The sequence below is a fragment of the Ranitomeya variabilis genome, chromosome 5 (assembly GCF_051348905.1).
Source record: "Ranitomeya variabilis isolate aRanVar5 chromosome 5, aRanVar5.hap1, whole genome shotgun sequence".
Lineage (NCBI taxonomy): Eukaryota > Metazoa > Chordata > Amphibia > Anura > Dendrobatidae > Ranitomeya > Ranitomeya variabilis.
Genome location: NC_135236.1, coordinates 133,743,070 through 133,766,676, shown reverse-complemented (window position 1 = coordinate 133,766,676; position 23,607 = coordinate 133,743,070). Strand labels below are relative to the sequence as shown.

Genomic DNA, 23,607 nt, shown 5'->3' with positions numbered 1-23,607 from the left:
AGACCTGGGGTAACGGGTCCATACAAATTACAGGTAAATACCATAACAAAGCATACAACACTGTACAGCCAATATGCATAGAAAATACATCACAAAACCAATATCCATCACATATAAAGGTGATATAATGTAATGTAGCCCACAAACCTCAACCCAGATTAAATACTCCTGTGAGCAGCCAGACACTCAATACTATACCCTATGGGAAAGGCTCCAAGAAAAAAATTGGTATGCTTAAAAGGTGTTAAAGGGAACCTGTCACCCCGTTTTTTGAAGATGAGGAAAAAATAGCGTTAAATAGGGGCAGAGCTGGGCGTTACATTAGTGTCTTTGTGTGCCTTTATAACCTACCTAAGCTGCCGAAATACCTTTGTAAAGTCGCCGTTTTCTGCTGTCACTCACGCTGGTCTGGTCCTATGGGCGTGGTGACAGCGCTGTTTCTCCCCCAGAATCCTGCTCATCATTACGTTGGTGGCGTAGTGGTGTGCGCATGTCCAACAGAGAATATCCACTGCCCAGGAGATGAAAAAGAGCGCGATCTGCACTATTCAGCCGTTTACCGGTGGGCGCGGCCATCTTTCCTGTGGCCGCGCGTGCGCAGATGGAGATCGCGGCGGCCATTTTCCTGAAGCCCCGGGCAGCAGAGCGCTCCATCTGCGCACGCACGGCCACAGGAAAGATGGCCGCGCCCACCGGTAAACGGCTGAATAGCGCAGATCGCGCTCTTTTGCATCTCCTGGGCAGTGGATATTCTCTGTTGGACATGCGCACACCACTACGCCACCAACGTAATGATGAGCAGGATTCTGGGGGAGAAACAGCGCTGTCACCACGCCCATAGGACCAGACCAGCGTGACAGCAGAAAACGGCGACTTTACAAAGGTATTTCGGCAGCTTAGGTAGGTTATAAAGGCACACAAAGACACTAATGTAACGCCCAGCTCTGCCCCTATTTAACGCTATTTTTAGCTCATCTTCAAAAAATGGGGTGACAGGTTCCCTTTAAGCACCATTCGGATCCCCGGAATCTAATATCCCAGTCCTACGCTCTTACCCTACCTAACGGATAGGCATGCCATAGGGCTCCTGGCAGGGTAGGTTTTGTGTGTTTTGGTAGGCTGTGCGATATTATCGACCTCGAGGAAGACGCTATAGGCGTCGATACGCGTGGGTCTCAACAACCGCACAGCCTACCAAAACCTACCCTGCCAGGAGCCCTATGGCATGCCTATCCGTCAGGTAGGGTAAGAGCATAGGCGGGGGCGGGGTCTGCCGCGGGGGGGGGGGGGGGGTCTGCCGCGGGGGGGGGGCTATGCCGCGGGGGGGGGGCGGTCTTGCCGCGGGGGGGGGTCTGCCGGAGCTCCGCGGTAGTAGCGGCTCGGTGTCGTCGGGAGTCTCGGTGACAGAGCTGCGTTTTTTTCCTGTGGGAATCCGGCGAGTCGGGTCCGGGGCTGCGGCTCTTCATGTGAGCGGAGGAGTCCGAGTCCACGAGAGACATGGAGGCGGGAAAGAGTGACTGCGAGTGAGAGAGACCGAGATATAACGGAGCGCTATAAGAGAGACACCTAAAGTAGGGTCATCTGCCACAGAGTGCTCCATACAGTATCGCAGGGCCCTGCATTGCCTTCCATACAGTATAATGGCCCCACATATAAGTGCTCCAAATTTAGTGATGTGTCGTTCGTGAACTGTCGGACACGAATAGCCGGCTCTGTGATGTGTGAACACCGGGGGCCGTGTAGCCGGCTCTGTGATGTGTGAACACCGGGGGCCGTGTAGCCGGCTCTGTGATGTGTGGACACACGATGCTGAAGTTGGTTTCTTATTCGTTCAGTTTCTTATTCGGGCTGAAGTTGGTTTCTTATTCAGCAGTTTCTTATTCGGCTATTTTTTATTTTCTGTTTTTTTCAGGTTTTTGTATAAAAATAAACCATTCTGAGTATATAATAATATGCGGTCATGTGTCCTTTTGTGAATACACTTAAAAACAGATACAAAATTTAGAAGGCTGGCACAAAAATGGGCATCAAAGTGGGCACTGAGGTATGGTATTGAAGGGGTTAAATGCCTTTGAGCCACTGATCTGACACCTGACTTGCATACCTTGTGATGCCACACATCAAGTTCCTGTCAATCCAGCCTGGCACAAATGGGTTCTGGGCATCAGAACTGGCATCAAAGTGGGCAGAGAACCAATTTTCACACATGCGAATAAGTAACAGCTATTTTTAAGGGGTTAAATGCCTTTGTGCCACTTATTAAACACCTGATTTACATACCTACTGATGCCCCACATGAAATCCATGTCACTCCAGCCTGGCACAAATGTGTTCTGGACATCAAAACTGGCATCAAATGGGGCAAATCGCCCATTTTCACTGATTTGAATAAGTAACAGCTATTTTTAAGGGGTTAAATGCCTTTGTGCCACTGATCTAACACCTGATTTACATACCTACTGATGCCCCACATGAAATCCAAGTCAATCCAGCCTGGCACAAATGGGTTCTGGGCATCAGAACTGGCATCAAAGGGGGCAAATAGCACATTTTCACAGATTTCAATAAGTAACAGCAATTTTTAAGGGGTTAAATGCCTTTGTGCCACTAATCTAACACCTGATTTACATACCTACTGATGCCCCACATCAAAGTCAAATCACTTCAGCCTGGCACAAATGGGTTCTGGGCATCAAAACTGGCATCAAAGGGGGCAAATCGCCCATTTTCACAGATTTGAATAAGTAACAGCTATTTTTAAGGGGTTAAATAGCTTTGTGCCACTGATCTAACACCTGATTTACATACCTACTGATGCCCCACATGAAATCCAAGTCACTGCAGCCTGGCACAAATCGGTTCGGGGCATCAAAACTGGCATCAAAGTGGGCAAATCACCCATTTTCACAGATTTGAATAAGTAACAGCTATTTTTAAGGGGTTAAATAGCTTTGTGCCACTGATCTAACACCTGATTTACATACCTACTGATGCCCCACATGAAATCCATGTCACACCAGCCTGGCACAAATGGGTTCTGGGCATCAGAACTGGCATCATAGGGGGCAAATTGCCCATTTTCACAGATTTGAATAAGTAACAGCTATTTTTAAGGGGTTAAATGCCTTTGTGCCACTAATCTAACACCTGATTTACATACCTACTGATGCCCCACATGAAATCCATGTCACTCCAGCCTGGCACAAATGGGTTCTGGGCATCAGAACTGGCATCATAGGGGGCAAATTGCCCATTTTCACAGATTTGAATAAGTAACAGCTATTTTTAAGGGGTTAAATGCCTTTTTGCCACTGATTTAACACCTGATTTACATACCTACTGATGCCCCTCATTAAATGCATGTCAATCCAGCCTGGCACAAATGGGTTCTGGGCATCAAAACTGGCATCAAAATGGTCAAATCGCCCATTTTCACAGATTTGAATAAGTAACAGCAATTTTTAAGGGGTTAAATGCCTTTGTGCCACTAATCTAACACCTGATTTACATACCTAGTGATGCCCCACATCAAAGTCAAATCACTTCAGCCTGGCACAAATGGGTTCTGGGCATCAGAACTGGCATCAAAATGGTCAAATCGCCCATTTTCACAGATTTGAATAAGTAACAGCTATTTTTGAGGGGTTAAATGCCTTTGTGCCACTGATCTAACACCTGATTTACATACCTACTGATGCCCCACATGAAATCCATGTCACTGCAGCCTGGCACAAATGGGTTCTGGGCATCAAAACTGGCATCAAAGTGGGCAAATCGTACATTTTCACAGATTTGAATAAGTAACAGCAATTTTTAAGGGGTTAAATGCCTTTGTGCCACTAATCTAACACCTGATTTACATACCTACTGATGCCCCACATGAAATCCATGTCACTCCAGCCTGGCACAAATGGGTTCTGGGCATCAGAACTGGCATCATAGGGGGCAAATTGCCCATTTTCACAGATTTGAATAAGTAACAGCTATTTTTAAGGGGTTAAATGCCTTTTTGCCACTGATTTAACACCTGATTTACATACCTACTGATGCCCCTCATTAAATGCATGTCAATCCAGCCTGGCACAAATGGGTTCTGGGCATCAAAACTGGCATCAAAATGGTCAAATCGCCCATTTTCACAGATTTGAATAAGTAACAGCAATTTTTAAGGGGTTAAATGCCTTTGTGCCACTAATCTAACACCTGATTTACATACCTAGTGATGCCCCACATCAAAGTCAAATCACTTCAGCCTGGCACAAATGGGTTCTGGGCATCAGAACTGGCATCAAAATGGTCAAATCGCCCATTTTCACAGATTTGAATAAGTAACAGCTATTTTTGAGGGGTTAAATGCCTTTGTGCCACTGATCTAACACCTGATTTACATACCTACTGATGCCCCACATGAAATCCATGTCACTGCAGCCTGGCACAAATGGGTTCTGGGCATCAGAACTGGCATCAAAGTGGGCAAATCGTACATTTTCACAGATTTGAATAAGTAACAGCAATTTTTAAGGGGTTAAATGCCTTTGTGCCACTAATCTAACACCTGATTTACATACCTAGTGATGCCCCACATCAAAGTCAAATCACTTCAGCCTGGCACAAATGGGTTCTGGGCACCAGAACTGGCATCAAAGTGGACAAACAGCCCATTTTCACAGATTTGAATAAGTAACTGATGTTTTTAAGGGGTTAAATGCCTTTGGGCCACTGATCTGACACTTAAAATACACAGAAAGTGATGCCCTGCATCAAAGCCAGGTCCCGCCAGCCTGGCCCAAATGGGTTCTGGGCACCAGAACTGGCATCAAAGTGGGCAAACAGCCCATTTTCACAGATTTGAATAAGTAACTGATGTTTTTAAGGGGTTAAATGAGCTTGGGCCACTGATCTCACACCACTTTTACATAAACAGTAAGGCTATACACACACTAGTGAATTAAAAATCGGTCTCATTTTGATTTTGGAGAGTCTGTCGAGTGTAATACCACTGTCTTGTGAGTGTCACGCGTTTTTTTTGTGAGTACAATCCCAGTTTTCACACCTATCATCCGATTTACATCCAAATGCTTTGCGATTGGCTTCAGACTGCAATGCGATTTTAAGATGAGATTTTACATAGAGAAATGTTCTATATCATTTATACAAAGTTTTAAAACAAAATATTCTTTAAAACATATATGTATTCTAGATAGAGAGATAGAGTAAAAGCCGGCAAATGATCAGCCGCGTACATTTTAATCACAGAGTGACAGATTAGATTACAATAGATAGAATAGAGAATAAAGGGATCACTAAAATCCCACATCCAAGATATCACTGAATGAAATATTCCAGTTGTAAATCTTTATTCATTTCATAGTGGAATGTGTTCAGAACAATAAAACCTAAAAATGATCTACGTAAATCACAACTAATGTCCCACGGAGGTCTGGATTTGGAATGATGCTCTAAATCAAACTCGAAAATCAAATTAAAGGCTGATCCAACTTCTGTGGAAATGCCTCATGACAAGGAAATGATGCTCAGTAGTCTGTGTGGCCTCCATGTGCCTGTATGAACTCCCTACAACACCTGGGCATGCTCCTGATGAGGTGGTGGATGGTCTCCTGAGGGATCTCCTCCCAGACCTGTACTAAATCATCCGCCAACTCCTGGACAGTCTGGTGCAACGTGACATTGGTGGATGGTGAGAGACATGATGTCCCAGATGTGATCAATCGGATTCAGGTCTCGGGAAAAGGGTGGGCCAGTTCATAGCTTCAATGCCTTCATCTTTCAGGAACTGCTGACACACTCCAGCTACATGAGGTCTGGCTGTAATAATTATAGGGGATAACTCAGGAGACTCTTTGCGTGGAACAAGACAACAGGACACAGTTTTATAAGTGGTAAAGTCTATATTATCACACGGTGATTCAAGCAGGTGCAGAGAGAATCTCAAGTCCACAACACTTGGTGCAAATAATAAACGCAGCTTAGCAGTCAATAGGAAACCTCAGAGGTAGATGCAAACAAACAGAAAGTCTATGAAGCACAGTTATTCTTGAGGAAACTTTACACGAATAGATCCTTGACTTAGTCCAGACACAGATAGATATGCTATTAGGCAGTTCAAATCATATCTTAGCTCAACCAGGGAGGCCTGGTTAATAGTCTCAGGTTTTGCAGAGCAGCAAACAGCTTACATGTCCAGCAAATGCAGATGGAAGTAACACGAGCAGCAGATGAAGGAGGATTACTGAACACTGGTGTATGCAGCAGGAACTCAGAGCAGAGTGGCAGGATCTCCAACTCAGGTTCACAGGAGCAGGTGCAGGTGCAAGGCCAGGGAGTAATCAGGAGCTGGATGCAAAGCAAAACTCTAGCACAGACTGAAGGCTGGGGTGGAGTTTTATAGCAGGAAGACACAGTGCACATGAGACCAAAGACGCCATCTTGGAAAAGGGCAGTAGTGCACAAAGGTAAAAAATGTTCAGAGTCCTGACACAAAGTCTCCTAAACACACAGGACATATCCGCTGCCACCAGCTCCGATTTTTTAACTCATAATGTGTCAGGAGGCAACCCAAATTAGTAAAGTAATTCACTTCAGAGGACAGGACAGTACGTTGTAGAGCAAGGAGGAACAAAGGTAGTAATTTTATATGGAAAACTGTAAAATGGATAAAGACACCGCGCTAACCAGCTGAAAACGTGCAATAGAATCAAAGTACCTGAAGAATGAGAAACCTGAGAATGAATACAAAAGAGCTGCTAATAGGCAGCTAACAACAATGAGGAAACGGCTCCGTCCCTCCAACAACACCGCTAGTCACAACTCCACTGTTAATAGAAATACATATAAATAAGAATAAGCCAATACCAGACAGCGGTTGCCAGCAGTCACCGGCCGCCCAATGTCTTATTGCCTGCGGTAGGTGCAATATATATGTGAGTGTATAACGGATGGATTAGAGTTAATACACTTACTATTAAGTTGCAGGTGCTAGCGTTGTGCTGGTGTAGATAGGAGCAGGGGCAGCTGCCAGCTGTGTGTCCGGAGCAGGAAGGTCCAGACGGCGATGAAGGGCGGCAGAAGCACTCACTGATTCGGGAGCGTCCTCCCTAGCTAGTGCTCTGCTTACACACGCCTGGAGCGCTGTTTAGCCGGCACACGTGGGCTGCGAGAACACCGCTAGAGCGGTGGAGTAAGGGGGCGTGTGGTAAGGGTGACGTCACCAGGATGGGAAAGGGGGAAAGAGCAGAGGACGGGTGCCGATAGGGATCACAGTGCCTACGCGTTTCGAAGGTCTCCGGACCTTCTTCGTCAGGGCTGTAGGTCCCGGCTGTCTCCTGCTCTTAATATAACCACTACTGCTCCAAAAAAATGTGTGGAAAAACCACACCCGCTAGCAGCACTGATCTGAGATACAGTTTAAGTGAATAAATAAATAAAGAAGATGAGTGTGCGCCACTAAGAGCGCTATATGTCCCTATATGTGTTAAAAAACTTTATATGTGTAAAAAACTTTATTGCATAAATTACATTAGAAAACATATTAAAAATACATTAAAAATCCATATATACTGGTGGTATCTTAAAAGACAAAAAACGTACAAAAACATTCAAAAAACCACCTTATGGTATAATGAGTATAATCCACCCCCCAAGAACAATATGCAAATGGTGGGGCAGAGAGTAGATAAAACCACAAACAACAGTCAGGGTAACAAATGGTTTAAAATAGGTTAAAATGGGTGCGTAAGGAAAAGGGAGGGAAGTTCCCCAGGAATTAAAATGGAATAAGGGGCATCTTCATTCATGAGAAGGCATATAGTTCAACCTCATGATTCAAGCCTCTAGGGGCTAGGCTGTCTAATGTGAAGATCCACTTGGATTCTGTGCGTGACATTAGTTTAATATAGTCACCCCCCCTCCAATTTTTTTGTACCCCCTGAATACCACAGAAGGTGAGTCCCCTTGTGGATCTTCCATGGTACTCCTTAAAATGTCTTGACAGAGGATGGCCTTCAAAACCTCTATCTATATTATTAAAGTGCTCCTTCAGCCTATCCATCAGTCTACGTTTGGTGCGGCCTACATATATTTTTTCGCAAGGGCACTTAATTAAATAAATGACTCCCGATGACCAGCACGATATGTCATCCTTAATTAAAAATTCCCGGGTTCCATCCGAATTATAGAATTTCAGTTGTTTAGTTTTCCTGAAATTGGTGCGCACACAACAGGAACAAGTACCACATGGTGTGAAACCTGGATTTTTTGAAAGTGTTCTTGTAATGGGACCCTTTGTAGTTGTAGGAGCTATAATATTAGTCACTTTATACGGTGATAAGCCATTCAAAAGGATGCGAAGCGGCCGAATACTATTTGAAAAATTTGGACATTTACAAGGATACACAGATCAGGTTTATTATTGAGAGCATTTTATTCATTTTAGAACATAACTATTTTGTCTATGATGGCCAGTTCTACCTTCAGACATGGGGAACGGCCATGGGCACCCGCTTCGCTCCCAGTTATGCGAACCTGTACGTAGCCAAATGGGAGGAGCTACACATAAAACTCACCGACAGCCCTTATACTGGGTTAGTTATGTGGAAACGTTTTATAGATGATGTACTATTTATTTGGAATGGCCCCCAACATAAATTGGATGCATTTATTGCTACCCTTAATTCGAATGACTTCGGGCTAGAATTCACGGCAACTACCAGCAAAACGGAAATTAATTTCCTAGATTTGAGTATCTATATCGAGGACAATCAGGTGCTAACCAAATGCCACCGTAAGGCGGTGGACTGCAATGGTTTCATCGACATAAATAGTTGTCACCTACCAATCTGGCTGAACAATATTCCTAAAAGCCAATTCACCCGAATAAGACGAAATTGCACTAAACTACAGGATTATGAAATTGAGGCAGAACACCTGGCAGGGCAATTCCTCGAAAAAGGTTATCCGAAGGATTTGGTTGAGGCAGCCAACAAGGAGGTACACGAAACCTCTAGGGACACCCTCATACACAATACAAGGAGGGATACAAGTACCCTAGAGGGCATTCCAGAACAAATCCAACAACTACCCATCATTACGCAATATCACTATGGGTATAAACATTTCACCAAAATCGTACGCAAACACTGGCCAACTCTCCAACTAGATAGAGTGATAGGTGAGTTATTACCACAACAACCAAGACAAGATTCATCTTTAGGAAATCTCAAACTATTGGTAATATTATAGCTCCTACAACTACAAAGGGTCCCATTACAAGAACACTTTCAAAAAATCCAGGTTTCACACCATGTGGTACTTGTTCCTGTTGTGTGCGCACCAATTTCAGGAAAACTAAACAACTGAAATTCTATAATTCGGATGGAACCCGGGAATTTTTAATTAAGGATGACATATCGTGCTGGTCATCGGGAGTCATTTATTTAATTAAGTGCCCTTGCGAAAAAATATATGTAGGCCGCACCAAACGTAGACTGATGGATAGGCTGAAGGAGCACTTTAATAATATAGATAGAGGTTTTGAAGGCCATCCTCTGTCAAGACATTTTAAGGAGTACCATGGAAGATCCACAAGGGGACTCACCTTCTGTGGTATTCAGGGGGTACAAAAAAATTGGAGGGGGGGTGACTATATTAAACTAATGTCACGCACAGAATCCAAGTGGATCTTCACATTAGACAGCCTAGCCCCTAGAGGCTTGAATCATGAGGTTGAACTATATGCCTTCTCATGAATGAAGATGCCCCTTATTCCATTTTAATTCCTGGGGAACTTCCCTCCCTTTTCCTTACGCACCCATTTTAACCTATTTTAAACCATTTGTTACCCTGACTGTTGTTTGTGGTTTTATCTACTCTCTGCCCCACCATTTGCATATTGTTCTTGGGGGGTGGATTATACTCATTATACCATAAGGTGGTTTTTTGAATGTTTTTGTACGTTTTTTGTCTTTTAAGATACCACCAGTATATATGGATTTTTAATGTATTTTTAATATGTTTTCTAATGTAATTTATGCAATAAAGTTTTTTACACATATAAAGTTTTTTAACACATATAGGGACATATAGCGCTCTTAGTGGCGCACACTCATCTTCTTTATTTATTTATTCACTTAAACTGTATCTCAGATCAGTGCTGCTAGCGGGTGTGGTTTTTCCACACATTTTTTTGGAGCAGTAGTGGTTATATTAAGAGCAGGAGACAGCCGGGACCTACAGCCCTGACGAAGAAGGTCCGGAGACCTTCGAAACGCGTAGGCACTGTGATCCCTATCGGCACCCGTCCTCTGCTCTTTCCCCCTTTCCCATCCTGGTGACGTCACCCTTACCACACGCCCCCTTACTCCACCGCTCTAGCGGTGTTCTCGCAGCCCACGTGTGCCGGCTAAACAGCGCTCCAGGCGTGTGTAAGCAGAGCACTAGCTAGGGAGGACGCTCCCGAATCAGTGAGTGCTTCTGCCGCCCTTCATCGCCGTCTGGACCTTCCTGCTCCGGACACACAGCTGGCAGCTGCCCCTGCTCCTATCTACACCAGCACAACGCTAGCACCTGCAACTTAATAGTAAGTGTATTAACTGTAATCCATCCGTTATACACTCACATATATATTGCACCTACCGCAGGCAATAAGACATTGGGCGGCCGGTGACTGCTGGCAACGGCTGTCTGGTATTGGCTTATTCTTATTTTCATTTATATGTATTTCTATTAACAGTGGAGTTGTGACTAGCGGTGTTGTTGGAGGGACGGAGCCTTTCCTCATTGTTGTTAGCTGCCTATTAGCAGCTCTTTTGTATTCATTCTCAGGTTTCTCATTCTTCAGGTACTTTGATTCTATTGCACGTTTTCAGCTGGTTAGCGCGGTGTCTTTATCCATTTTACAGTTTTCCATATTACGTGACAGATTTAGCACAGTGGCTGTCTAGGCACCAGCAGCTTTCCATCTCATTTATCTTAGGAGCGCCAGTGTGTTTCTTCTTTTGAGTAATTTTATATATTTAACTCCAAAAAGGTAGGCAGTGTTAACAGAATTATAAAAAGATATTATAAAAGTAGACAAGTATCGTATGTACAGTATAATTACATCTAAAATGGGATTAAAGTTGAAAAAAAACTTACAGTTCATTATGTCATTTCATCTCATGGCAGACCATGTGCTGTGGGGGATGAGCATACATCAAGATGCATTACAGATGGGTCTCGCAGTTGGACCGTAGACAAAGGACTAGTGAAGACTGATGTCTAACTCACTTATCTCCACGCCCAAAACCAAGGCACTCCCTCTGTGGTGACCTCACTCAGAGGCTGAATACTCCCCTTTCTTCGAGTTATGACAAGCCATTTCTATACATAACTCGCTGTCTGAACCTCGGAGACGAACGACAATGATCATGATGCTCACCATGTCATAGGGGTTCTTTTAAGTATAAACACGGCATAGATATTTGACCCGCTTAATGACAAATCAGTGCCTTGCATTTTTTTGGGTGTAGATAATACCGATTTCAGTGAGTTATAAATTTCTCGGGTGGACATTCAAAATATGTAACCCTTATATCCCTATCCCTGATCTGTGTCCTTGTACAAAAATTTTCAAGAACAAAAGAGTCCCATGTGGTTTGAAAGTAACTGTACCAGTTATAGATAGTATCAGGCGGGAGGCGGGATGAGGGGTTTAGGGAGAGGACTGGCTTTCACAGCACAAAGCCATGAAAATTTCTCAGTGGAGCTTGCATGCTGGTCTTACATTACAGCCATATAGCAGGGGGGAGGGAGGAAGAGAGGCTTTGAATTCCATCCTTGTGCAGGCAGGCAGAGGAAACCGCAGCTGAGAGCTCTGTATAGGTAATTGAAGTAATCAGAACTTCTTCCTATTTCCTGACAGGTGGTGCAGTTAAAAAGGTATAATTCTACCGCTTTCCAAATATCTCAACCCTTCAAAGACCGTTAAAAAGGGTTTGTCTGTAAAAAGTAGGTTTTGCAAATTTCCTTATTTATGAAAAATTGCTGCTACATTTTAACACTAATAAAAGTGGCATAATGCCAATGGCGATGGACCACAAAGCCATTGGGATGTAAGGGTGGAGTGACATCAGTGGCCCAAAGTCATTTAGCCCTTAAAAACATCAGTTACTTTTATTATTATTATTATTATTATTATTTATTGTTATAGCGCCATTTATTCCATGGCGCTTTACAAGTGAGGAGGGGTATACATAATAAAAACAAGTACAATAATCTTAAACAATACAAGTCATAACTGGTACAGGCGGAGTGAGGACCCTGCCCGCGAGGGCTCACAATCTACAAGGGATGGGTGAGAATACAGTAGGTGAGGATAGAGCTGATCGTGCAGCGGTTGGTTGATCGGTGGTTACTGCAGGTTGTAGGCTTGTCGGAAGAGGTGGGTCTTCAGACTCTTTTTGAAGGTTTCGATGGTGGGCGAGAGTCTGATGTGTTGTGGTAGAGGGTTCCAGAGTAGGGGTGATACGCGAGAGAAATCTTGTATACGATTGTGGGAAGAGGAGATAAGAGGGGAGTAGAGAAGGAGATCTTGTGAGGATCGGAGGTTGCGTGTAGGAAAATACCGGGAGATGAGGTCACAGATGTAAGGAGGAGACAGGTTGTGGATGGCTTTGTACGTCATGGTTAGGGTTTTGTACTGGAGTCTCTGGGCAATGGGGAGCCATGTGATGAATATGTCACGATTCACACCGTGACTGTCACCAATTGTCAAGATCCCTTAGCCGCTGCCCACAATATGTCACGGATTGGGGTGACTTTAGACCAGCAGACGGCTATCACATGTGCAGGGGGCTTATCTTAGTTATCCCTCCACTGCCACAATGTGATGAAAAAAAACACACACGAGGCTATTGACCTCTTGTTTCCAGCAGGGGCTTATTTTAGGTATCCCACTGCTCTTCAGTATACCATGAACTGCAGGGATTTGTGTATATCCCGCTTACAGTTCCACTTAAACCTTGCAGCTCTCTGGCGCCCCCCTTACTGTCAGGTCAGATTAGGTACTGCACCTAGGGTGATTAGTCGCCAGAAACGCTGCCTGCTATGTACTGGCTATTGGGTGCGCTGCAGCGATGCGATAACTACTCCCACTCAGGCAGGAACAATAATTATCAAGCCGCAGTCGCTACAGTGACCCCCAAAAGCCGGCACACGGTCGCTGCCACCAGCTCCAATTGAACGGGTCTGGAGCCAACCCCAAAACAGTAGCGTAATTCCCTTCAGAGACAGGGTACGGTTTAGGGCAGGAAGAACGAACTAGTATTAAATATTATACCCCATAAATGATTTTTAGGCAGTGTTTATAAAATATTTTACAAAGATGTTACAAATGAGACAATTGCAAATATGTACAAGGTAATTATAAAAATAAAAGGATTAAATGAAGAAAAGGTAACACTCACATATTCTCAGATCATTGCATTGCAGGCAACAGGCTATGATAGCTTTCCATCTATCCCAGTGCATTTGCACTCTCAGTCTGGTCGCTTCAGGTAAAAACTCACAACTCACAATCACAACTTATTCAAATCTGTGAAAATGGGCTGTTTGTCCACTTTGATGCCAGTTCTGGTGCCCAGAACCCATTTGGGCCAGGCTGAAGGGTCCTGGGTTTGATGCAGGGCATCACTGTCTGTGTATTTTAAATGTCAGATCAGTGGCCCAAAGGCATTTAACCCCTTAAAAACATCAGTTACTTATTCAAATCTGTGAAAATGGGCTGTTTGCCCACTTTGATGCCAGTTCTGGTGCCCAGAACCCATTTGGGCCAGGCTAAAGGGACCTGAGTTTGATGCAGGGCATCACTTTCTGTGTATTTTAAGTGTCAGATCAGTGGCTCAAAGGCATTTAACCCCTTAAAAACATCAGTTACTTATTCAAATCTGTGAAAATGGGCGATTTGCCCCCTTTGATGCCAGTTGTGATGCCCAGAACCCATTTGTGCCAGGCTGAAGTGATTTGACTTTGATGTGGGGCATCACTAGGTATGTAAATCAGGTGTTAGATTAGTGGCACAAAGGCATTTAACCCCTTAAAAATTGCTGTTACTTATTCAAATCTGTGAAAATGTGCTATTTGCCCCCTTTGATGCCAGTTCTGTTGCCCAGAACCCATTTGTGCCAGGCTGGATTGACATGGATTTCATGTGGGGCATCAGTAGGTATGTAAATCAGGTGTTAGATTAGTGGCACAAAGGCATTTAACCCCTTAAAAATAGCTGTTACTTATTCAAATACGTGAAAATGGGTGATTTGTCCACTTTGATGCCAGTTCTGATGCCCAGAACTCATTTGTGCCAGGCTGGAGTGACATGGATTTCATGTGGGGCATCAGTAGGTATGTAAATCAGGTGTTAGATTAGTGGCACAAAGGCATTTAACCCCTTAAAAATAGCTGTTACTTATTCAAATACGTGAAAATGGGCGATTTGCCCACTTTGATGCCAGTTCTGTTGCCCAGAACCCATTTGTGCCAGGCTGGAGTGACATGGATTTCATGTGGGGCATCAGTAAATATGTAAATCAGGTGTTAAATCAGTGGCACAAAGGCATTTAACCCCTTAAAAATACTTATTCAAATCTGTGAAAATGTGCAATTTGCACACTTTGATGCCAGTTCTGATGCCCAGAACCCATTTGTGCCAGGCTGGAGTGACATGGATTTCATGTGGGGCATCATTAGGTATGTAAATCAGGTGTTAGATTAGTGGCACAAAGGCATTTAACCCCTTAAAAATAGCTGTTACTTATTCAAATCTGTGAAAATGGGTGATTTGCCCACTTTGATGCCAGTTTTGATGCCCCGAACCGATTTTGTGCCAGGCTGCAGTGACTTGGATTTCATGTGGGGCATCAGTAGTTATGTAAATCAGGTGTTAGATCAGTGGCACAAAGCTATTTAACCCCTTAAAAATAGCTGTTACTTATTCAAATCTGTGAAAATGGGCGATTTGCCCCCTTTGATGCCAGTTTTGATGCCCAGAACCCATTTGTGCCAGGCTGAAGTGATTTGACTTTGATGTGGGGCATCACTAGGTATGTAAATCAGGTGTTAGATTAGTGGCACAAAGGCATTTAACCCCTTAAAAATTGCTGTTACTTATTCAAATCTGTGAAAATGTGCTATTTGCCCCCTTTGATGCCAGTTCTGATGCCCAGAACCCATTTGTGCCAGGCTGGATTGACTTGGATTTCATGTGGGGCATCAGTAGGTATGTAAATCAGGTGTTAGATCAGTGGCACAAAGGCATTTAACCCCTTAAAAATAGCTGTTACTTATTCAAATCAGTGAAAATGGGCGATTTGCCCCATTTGATGCCAGTTTTGATGCCCAGAACACATTTGTGCCAGGCTGGAGTGACATGGATTTCATGTGGGGCATCAGTAGGTATGTAAATCAGGTGTTTAATAAGTGGCACAAAGGCATTTAACCCCTTAAAAATTGCTGTTACTTATTCGCATGTGTGAAAATTGGTTCTCTGCCCACTTTGATGCCAGTTCTGATGCCCAGAACCCATTTGTGCCAGGCTGGATTGACAGGAACTTGATGTGTGGCATCACAAGGTATGCAAGTCAGGTGTCAGATCAGTGGCACAAAGGCATTTAACCCCTTAAAAATTGCTGTTACTTATTCAAATCTGTGAAAATGTGCTATTTGCCCCCTTTGATGCCAGTTCTGATGCCCAGAACCCATTTGTGCCAGGCTGGTGTGACATGGATTTCATGTGGGGCATCAGTAGGTATGTAAATCAGGTGTTAGATCAGTGGCACAAAGGCATTTAACCACTTAAAAATTGCTGTTACTTATTCAAATCTGTGAAAATGGGCGATTTGCCCCACTTGATGCTAGTTTTGATGCCCAGAACCCATTTGTGCCAGGCTGGAGTGACATGGATTTCATGTGGGGCATCGGTAGGTATGTAAATCAGGTGTTAGATCAGTGGCACAAAGGCATTTAACCCCTTAAAAATAGCTGTTACTTATTCGCATGTGTGAAAATTGGTTCTCTGCCCACTTTGATGCCAGTTCTGATGCCCAGAACCCATTTGTGCCAGGCTGGATTGACAGGAACTTGATGTGTGGCATCACAAGGTATGCAAGTCAGGTGTCAGATTAGTGGCACAAAGCCATTTAACACCTTTAATACCATACCTCAGTGCCCACTTTGATGCCCATTTTTGTGCCAGCCTTCTAAATTTTGTATCTGTTTTTAAGTGTATTCACAAAAGGACACATGACCGCATATTATTATATACTCAGAATGGTTTATTTTTATACAAAAACCTGAAAAAAACAGAAAATAAAAAATAGCCGAATAAGAAACTGCTGAATAAGAAACCAACTTCAGCATCGTTGTGGACACCGGGGGCCGTGTAGCCGGCTCTGTGATGTGTGGACACCGGGGGCCGGCTCACCACTGGGAGGAGCTGAGCCACATTTCTTTCCCCTGCTGTCCGCTAGTCTGCGCCGTAGGAGGAGGCCCCGCGTTTTCCTGGGACATTTTCCCCATCACAGGAGCAACTCCATTGTAGACGCGCCCTGCGGTGCAGACCTCGCTGTGAGGATGAGGCGCGGCTGTGACTCGCTGAGCAGTGACGCCCGCCGGGCTCTGGGCGGAAGTGTCCGGCCCCTGTGAGGCGCGCGGTGTACGGCTCCCGGAGACATGGCGGCTTTCCTCTTGGAGTCTGTGGGTGAGTGGAGTTTTCTCTTGGTTGGCTGCTCTGTATTTGTACGCTAACGCCCCCCATCGGCCAGGTCCGTGCAGTGACCTGAGCTGTCAGCGCCGACTGTGGATTATAGAGTGGCTTTATTTACTTCCACTATCGTTATTGGTGAGATTGGGCGGTGACAGGAGCGGAGCCGTGGGGTTGTGTATCGGTGTGAGTGGCCATGACCCCCGGCACTGCCAGCCACAACCTGTCTGACCTATGACCCCCGGCACTGCCAGCCACAACCTGTCTGACCTATGACCCCCGGCACTGCCAGCCACAACCTGTCCGACCTATGACCCCCGGCACTGCCAGCCACAACCTGTCCGACCTATGACCCCCGGCACTGCCAGCCACAACCTGTCCGACCTATGACCCCCACCACTGCCCAGCACACCGAGCCACAACCTGTCCGACCTATGACCCCCAGCACACCGAGCCACAACCTGTCCGACCTATGACCCCCGCCACTGCCCAGCACACCGAGCCACAACCTGTCCGACCTATGACCCCCGCCACTGCCCAGCACACCGAGCCACAACCTGTCCGACCTATGACCCCCACCACTGCCCAGCACACCGAGCCACAACCTGTCCGACCTATGACCCCCGCCACTGCCCAGCACACCGAGCCACAACCTGTCCGACCTATGACCACTGCCCAGCACACGCAGCCACTACCTGTCCGACCTATGACCCCCGCCACTGCCAGCACACCCAGCCACGACCTGTCCGACCCATGATCCCTGGCACTGCCCCACACACCTAGCCACGACTTGTCTGACCCATAACCCCCGGTACTGCCCGTTACACCCTGCCACGACCTGTCTGTCCCATGACCCCCAGCACTGCCCAGCACTCCCCAGTAGCTTCTGCCATATTCACCCACATGATTGTGGAAGACAGCACAGCTACAGAGTTATCCGAGGTTGTTAGTTTTATCTGGTTTTTATTATTAATATTGCAACCCTCATGGTGCTGATGGGTGGATGATCAGTTAGTAGGAATAGGCAATGACAAAGAAAAAACATTTCGTCATAATCAAGGGGCTATAAGACGAGCCTTACCAAGTCAATCTTCCAAACTTGTATGTAATGCAGATTACTGACTTTGTAATTATTGTGAGGCTAAACGGTATGTCTTGCTTCCTGAGAATTGGTATACAGCATACACTTGGGTTTTGATACTTTACTTATTTTTTCAGGTGGAGAATCTATGACAATGGGTTCACCAACATCTCCAAAACCAGGTGTCAATGCACAATTTCTACCTGGTTTTCTAATGGGTGATCTTCCTGCTCCCATAGCACCACAGCCACGACCATCATTGTCATTTATGGAGTCACGATCACCGCTATTGGGAGGTAATGTATGCAGTGACAGATATGAATGTAACCCTTTAAAGACCTTCAATACGCATTAAAATGGCGCTCGTTAAGGGTACTTATTCCCTCATTGCAGTTTTAAAACGGCGATTGGGAAGAAGAATACCGCCTCCCCGCGGCGGCAATTCCTGCGGGTGTCATCTGTACATGACAGCTGACACCCTGCAGTATCGGACCCGACCAGTTTTATGACTGATCAAGGCTGATTAACCCCTTAAATACCGCTGTCAATTGCAACCGCGGTATTTAAGTTGTTACAAGGGGGTCACAAGACACCTTTAGTAATCATCGGATCTCCGCAATGAGAATCTCAGGTTCCGATGATTACCACGGTACCCTGAGGTCATGTGATGACCCCTGGGTATGGTGACCTGTGAGATCCAGGAATAAGCTGGGACTCACAGGCTGAGTCAGCGAGTCTCAGTGACACACTGACAGTCTCATACACTGCTGTACAAGAGTACAGAATGTATAAGACTGGTGATTAAAGCAAAAATTATACATGTCCCACAGTTAAAAAAAAAATATATATATGTAAAAAAAATTAAATAAATAATGGTACAAATGAAAACGCTAAATCGTCCCTCAAAAAACAAGCCCTAACATGGCCCATTCAGCAAAAACATAAAAAAGTTACCACTCTCAGAATTTGATAATGCAAAAACAAATTCATTTTACTAAAGTATTGTTTTTAGTGTGTAAAAATAGCAAATCACAAAAAATATATAAATCTGGTATCGCTGCAATCGCACAGACCTGACGAACAAATCGGTCTTATCACTTTTACCGCATGGTCAACGGCGCAAAAAAAAATAAAATCAATAACTGAATTGCTGGATTTTGTTCATTCTGTCTCTTAAAAATCTGAATAATATTTTTGGATTGCTTTTTATGTACCACTTACACATACCAAAGCTCGCAAAATCAACAGACAGCCCTGGCACACCAGCCTGACCAAAGAACTGAGGCAAGCTTCCAGGGCTGCTGAGCACAGATGGAAAAGATCCCACTCCAACGACCACTTAATCGCATTCAAACAGTCCCTCACTACTTTCAAGACCGCACTCGCCACAGCTAAACAAACCTACTTCTCATCTCTCATATCCTCCCTGTCTCACAACCCTAAACAGTTATTCAACACCTTCAATTCTCTCCTCCGTCCCCAGCACCTCCTCCTGTTATGACCCCAATGGCGAGGGTCTCAGAGGAACGTGGAAGTCTGCAGAATACAAAAATCCAGCTCATAGGGCAGTGGTAACTGGGTTGACCATATATCTACTCCTAACGCCAACACTAGAAGTAGCCGGGGATCATTCCTACGTTGATTCTAGATGACACGCGCCAGCCGGAGAATCTAGCTACCCCTAGTAGAGGAAAACAAAGACCTTTCTTGCCTCCAGAGAAGGGGACCCCAAAGCTGGATAGAAGCCCCCCACAAATAATGACGGTGAGGTAAGAGGAAATGACAAACACAGAAATGAACCAGGTATAGCACAGAGAGGCCCGCTTACTGATAGCAGAATAAAGAAAGGTAACTTATATGGTCAACAAAAACCCTATCAAAATCCACACTGGAAATTCAAGAACCCCCGAACCGTCTAACGGTCCGGGGGGAGAACACCAGCCCCCTAGAGCTTCCAGCAAAGGTCAGGATATAGATTTGGAACAAGCTGGACAAAAATACAAAACCAAAACAAATAGCAAAAAGCAAAAGGCAGACTTAGCTGATATAACTGGAACCAGGATCAGTAGACAAGAGCACAGCAGACTAGCTCTGATAACTACGTTGCCAGGCATTGAACTGAAGGTCCAGGGAGCTAATATAGCAACACCCCTAACTAACGACCCAGGTGCGGATAAAAGGAATGACAGAAAAACCAGAGTCAAAAAACTAGTAACCACTAGAGGGAGCAAAAAGCAAATTCACAACAGTACCCCCCCCTTAGTGAGGGGTCACCGAACCCTCACCACGACCACCAGGGCGATCAGGATGAGCGGCATGAAAGGCACGAACTAAATCGGCCGCATGAACATCAGAGGCGACCACCCAGGAATTATCCTCCTGACCATAGCCCTTCCACTTGACCAGGTACTGAAGCCTCCGCCTGGAGAGGCGAGAATCCAAGATCTTCTCCACCACGTACTCCAACTCGCCCTCAACCAACACCGGAGCAGGAGGCTCAGCAGAAGGAACTACAGGCACAATGTACCGCCGCAACAAGGACCTATGAAATACATTGTGAATAGCAAACGACACAGGAAGATCCAGACGAAAAGATACAGGATTAAGGATTTCCAATATCTTGTAAGGCCCAATAAAACGAGGTTTAAATTTGGGAGAGGAGACCTTCATAGGAACAAAGCGGGAAGAAAGCCACACCAAATCCCCAACGCGTAGTCGGGGACCCACACCGCGGCGGCGGTTGGCAAAGCGCTGAGCCTTCTCCTGTGACAACTTCAAGTTGTCCACCACATGATTCCAGATCTGCTGCAACCTATCCACCACAGAATCCACCCCAGGACAGTCAGAAGGCTCCACATGACCCGAAGAAAAGCGAGGATGGAAACCAGAGTTGCAGAAAAAAGGCGAAACCAAGGTGGCGGAACTAGCCCGATTATTAAGGGCAAACTCAGCCAACGGCAAGAATGTCACCCAATCGTCCTGATCAGCAGAGACAAAACACCTCAAATAAGCCTCCAAAGTCTGATTGGTTCGCTCCGTCTGTCCATTAGTCTGAGGATGGAAAGCAGACGAAAACGACAAATCAATGCCCATCCTACTACAAAAGGATCGCCAGAACCTGGAAACGAACTGGGATCCTCTGTCTGACACAATATTCTCAGGGATGCCGTGCAAACGAACCACGTTCTGGAAAAACACAGGAACCAGATCGGAAGAGGAAGGCAGCTTAGGCAAAGGAACCAAATGGACCATCTTGGAGAAGCGATCACATATCACCCAGATAACGGACATGCCCTGAGATAGCGGAAGATCAGAAATGAAATCCATGGAGATATGTGTCCAAGGTCTCTTCGGGACAGGCAAGGGCAAGAGCAAACCGCTGGCACGAGAACAGCAAGGCTTAGCTCGAGCACAAGTCCCACAGGACTGCACAAATGACCGCACATCCCTTGACAAGGAAGGCCACCAAAAGGACCTGGCCACCAGATCTCTGGTGCCAAAAATTCCCGGGTGACCTGCCAACACCGAGGAATGAACCTCGGAAATGACTCTGCTGGTCCACTTATCCGGGACAAACAGTCTGTCAGGTGGACAAGACTCAGGCCTATCAGCCTGAAATCTCTGCAACACACGTCGCAGATCCGGAGAAATAGCTGACAAGATAACTCCATCTTTAAGAATACCAACAGGATCAGCGACTCCAGGAGCATCAGGCACAAAGCTCCTAGAAAGAGCATCGGCCTTCACATTCTTTGAACCTGGTAAATACGAGACAACAAAATCAAAGCGGGAGAAAAACAATGACCAGCGGGCCTGTCTCGGATTAAGGCGTTTAGCAGACTCGAGATACATCAGATTTTTGTGATCAGTCAAGACCACCACACGATGCTTAGCACCCTCGAGCCAATGACGCCACTCCTCAAATGCCCATTTCATGGCCAACAACTCCCGATTGCCCACATCATAATTTCGCTCGGCAGGCGAAAATTTCCTAGAGAAAAAGGCACAAGGCTTCATAACAGAGCAACCAGGGCCTCTCTGCGACAAAACGGCCCCTGCCCCAATCTCCGAAGCATCCACCTCAACCTGAAAGGGAAGTGAGACGTCAGGCTGGCACAAAACAGGCGCCGAAGTAAACCGGCGTTTCAACTCCTGGAAAGCCTCCACGGCAGCAGGAGCCCAGTTAGCTACATCGGAGCCCTTCTTGGTCATATCCGTCAAAGGTTTCACAATGCTAGAAAAATTAGCGATAAAACGACGGTAGAAGTTAGCGAAGCCCAAGAACTTCTGAAGACTCTTAACTGACGAGGGCTGAGTCCAATCAAGAATAGCTCGGACCTTGACTGGGTCCATCTCCACAGCAGAAGGGGAAAAAATGAACCCCAAAAAGGGAACCTTCTGTACACCAAAGAGACACTTTGAGCCCTTGACAAACAAAGAATTTTCACGCAAAATTTTAAAGACCAACCTGACCTGCTCCACATGCGAATCCCAATTATCAGAAAAAACCAAAATATCATCCAGATAAACAATCAAAAATTTATCCAGATACTTCCGGAAAATGTCATGCATAAAGGACTGAAAAACTGAAGGCGCATTGGAGAGCCCAAAAGGCATCACCAAGTACTCAAAATGACCTTCGGGCGTATTGAATGCGGTTTTCCATTCATCACCTTGCTTAATGCGCACAAGGTTGTACGCACCACGAAGGTCTATCTTGGTGAACCACTTGGCACCCTTAATCCGGGCAAACAAGTCAGACAACAGCGGTAAAGGATACTGAAATTTGACAGTGATCTTATTTAAAAGCCGATAATCAATACAAGGTCTCAAAGATCCGTCCTTTTTTGCCACAAAAAAGAATCCCGCACCAAGAGGGGAAGAAGACGGACGAATATGTCCTTTTTCCAGAGACTCCTTGATATATGAACGCATAGCGGTATGTTCAGGTACCGACAGATTAAACAGTCTTCCCTTAGGAAATTTACTGCCTGGGATCAAATCTATAGCACAGTCACAGTCCCTATGAGGAGGCAGTGCACTGGACTCAGACTCACTGAAGACATCCTGATAATCAGACAAATACTCCGGAACTTCCGAAGGCGTAGAAGAAGCAATAGACACAGGCAGGGAATCCTCATGAATACCACGACAGCCCCAACTTGAGACTGACATAGCCTTCCAGTCCAGGACTGGATTATGGGTCTGTAACCATGGCAGCCCTAAAACGACCAAATCATGCATTTTATGTAAAACCAGGAAACGTATCACCTCGCGGTGTTCAGGAGTCATGCACATGGTAACCTGAGTCCAATACTGCGGTTTATTTGCTGCCAATGGTGTAGCATCAATACCCCTAAGAGGAATAGGATTTTCTAATGGTTCAAGAGTAAAACCACAGTGCTTAGCAAATGAGAGATCCATGAGACTCAGGGCAGCACCTGAATCTACAAACGCCATGACAGGATAAGATGACAGTGAGCAAATCAAAGTTACAGACAGAATAAATTTAGGTTGCAAATTACCAACGGTGACAGGACTAACAACCTTAGCTATACGTTTAGAGCATGCTGAGATAACATGTGTAGAATCACCACAGTAGTAGCACAAGCCATTCCGGCGTCTATGAATTTTCCGCTCATTTCTAGTCAGGATTCTATCACATTGCATTAAATCAGGTGTCTGTTCAGACAACACCATGAGGGAATTTGCGGTTTTTCTATCACATTGCACCGAATTAGGTGTCTGTTCAGACAACACCATGAGGGAATTTGCG

The 23,607-nt window shown here is 45.3% G+C and overlaps 1 protein-coding gene across 5 annotated transcripts in view; it reads left to right on the top strand.

Annotated features, from left to right (window-relative positions):
* The first annotated feature begins 1,180 nt into the window (after window positions 1–1,180).
* LOC143775334 (nucleoporin NUP35-like) overlaps window positions 1,181–23,607 on the top strand; it is a 58,112-nt gene continuing 35,685 nt past the window's right edge. For 2 of the 5 annotated variants that reach the window (XM_077263344.1, XM_077263340.1), the window contains exons 1-2: window positions 16,422–16,747; window positions 17,969–18,127. In XM_077263344.1, coding sequence (XP_077119459.1) covers window positions 16,720–16,747; window positions 17,969–18,127 — 187 coding nt within the window. In that variant the 5' untranslated portion in view covers window positions 16,422–16,719. Of the gene's footprint in view, window positions 1,241–1,547; window positions 1,572–16,419; window positions 16,748–17,968; window positions 18,128–23,607 lie in introns of those variants that run through there. The other 3 variants (XM_077263343.1, XM_077263342.1, XM_077263341.1) reach the window with 3 other exon arrangements.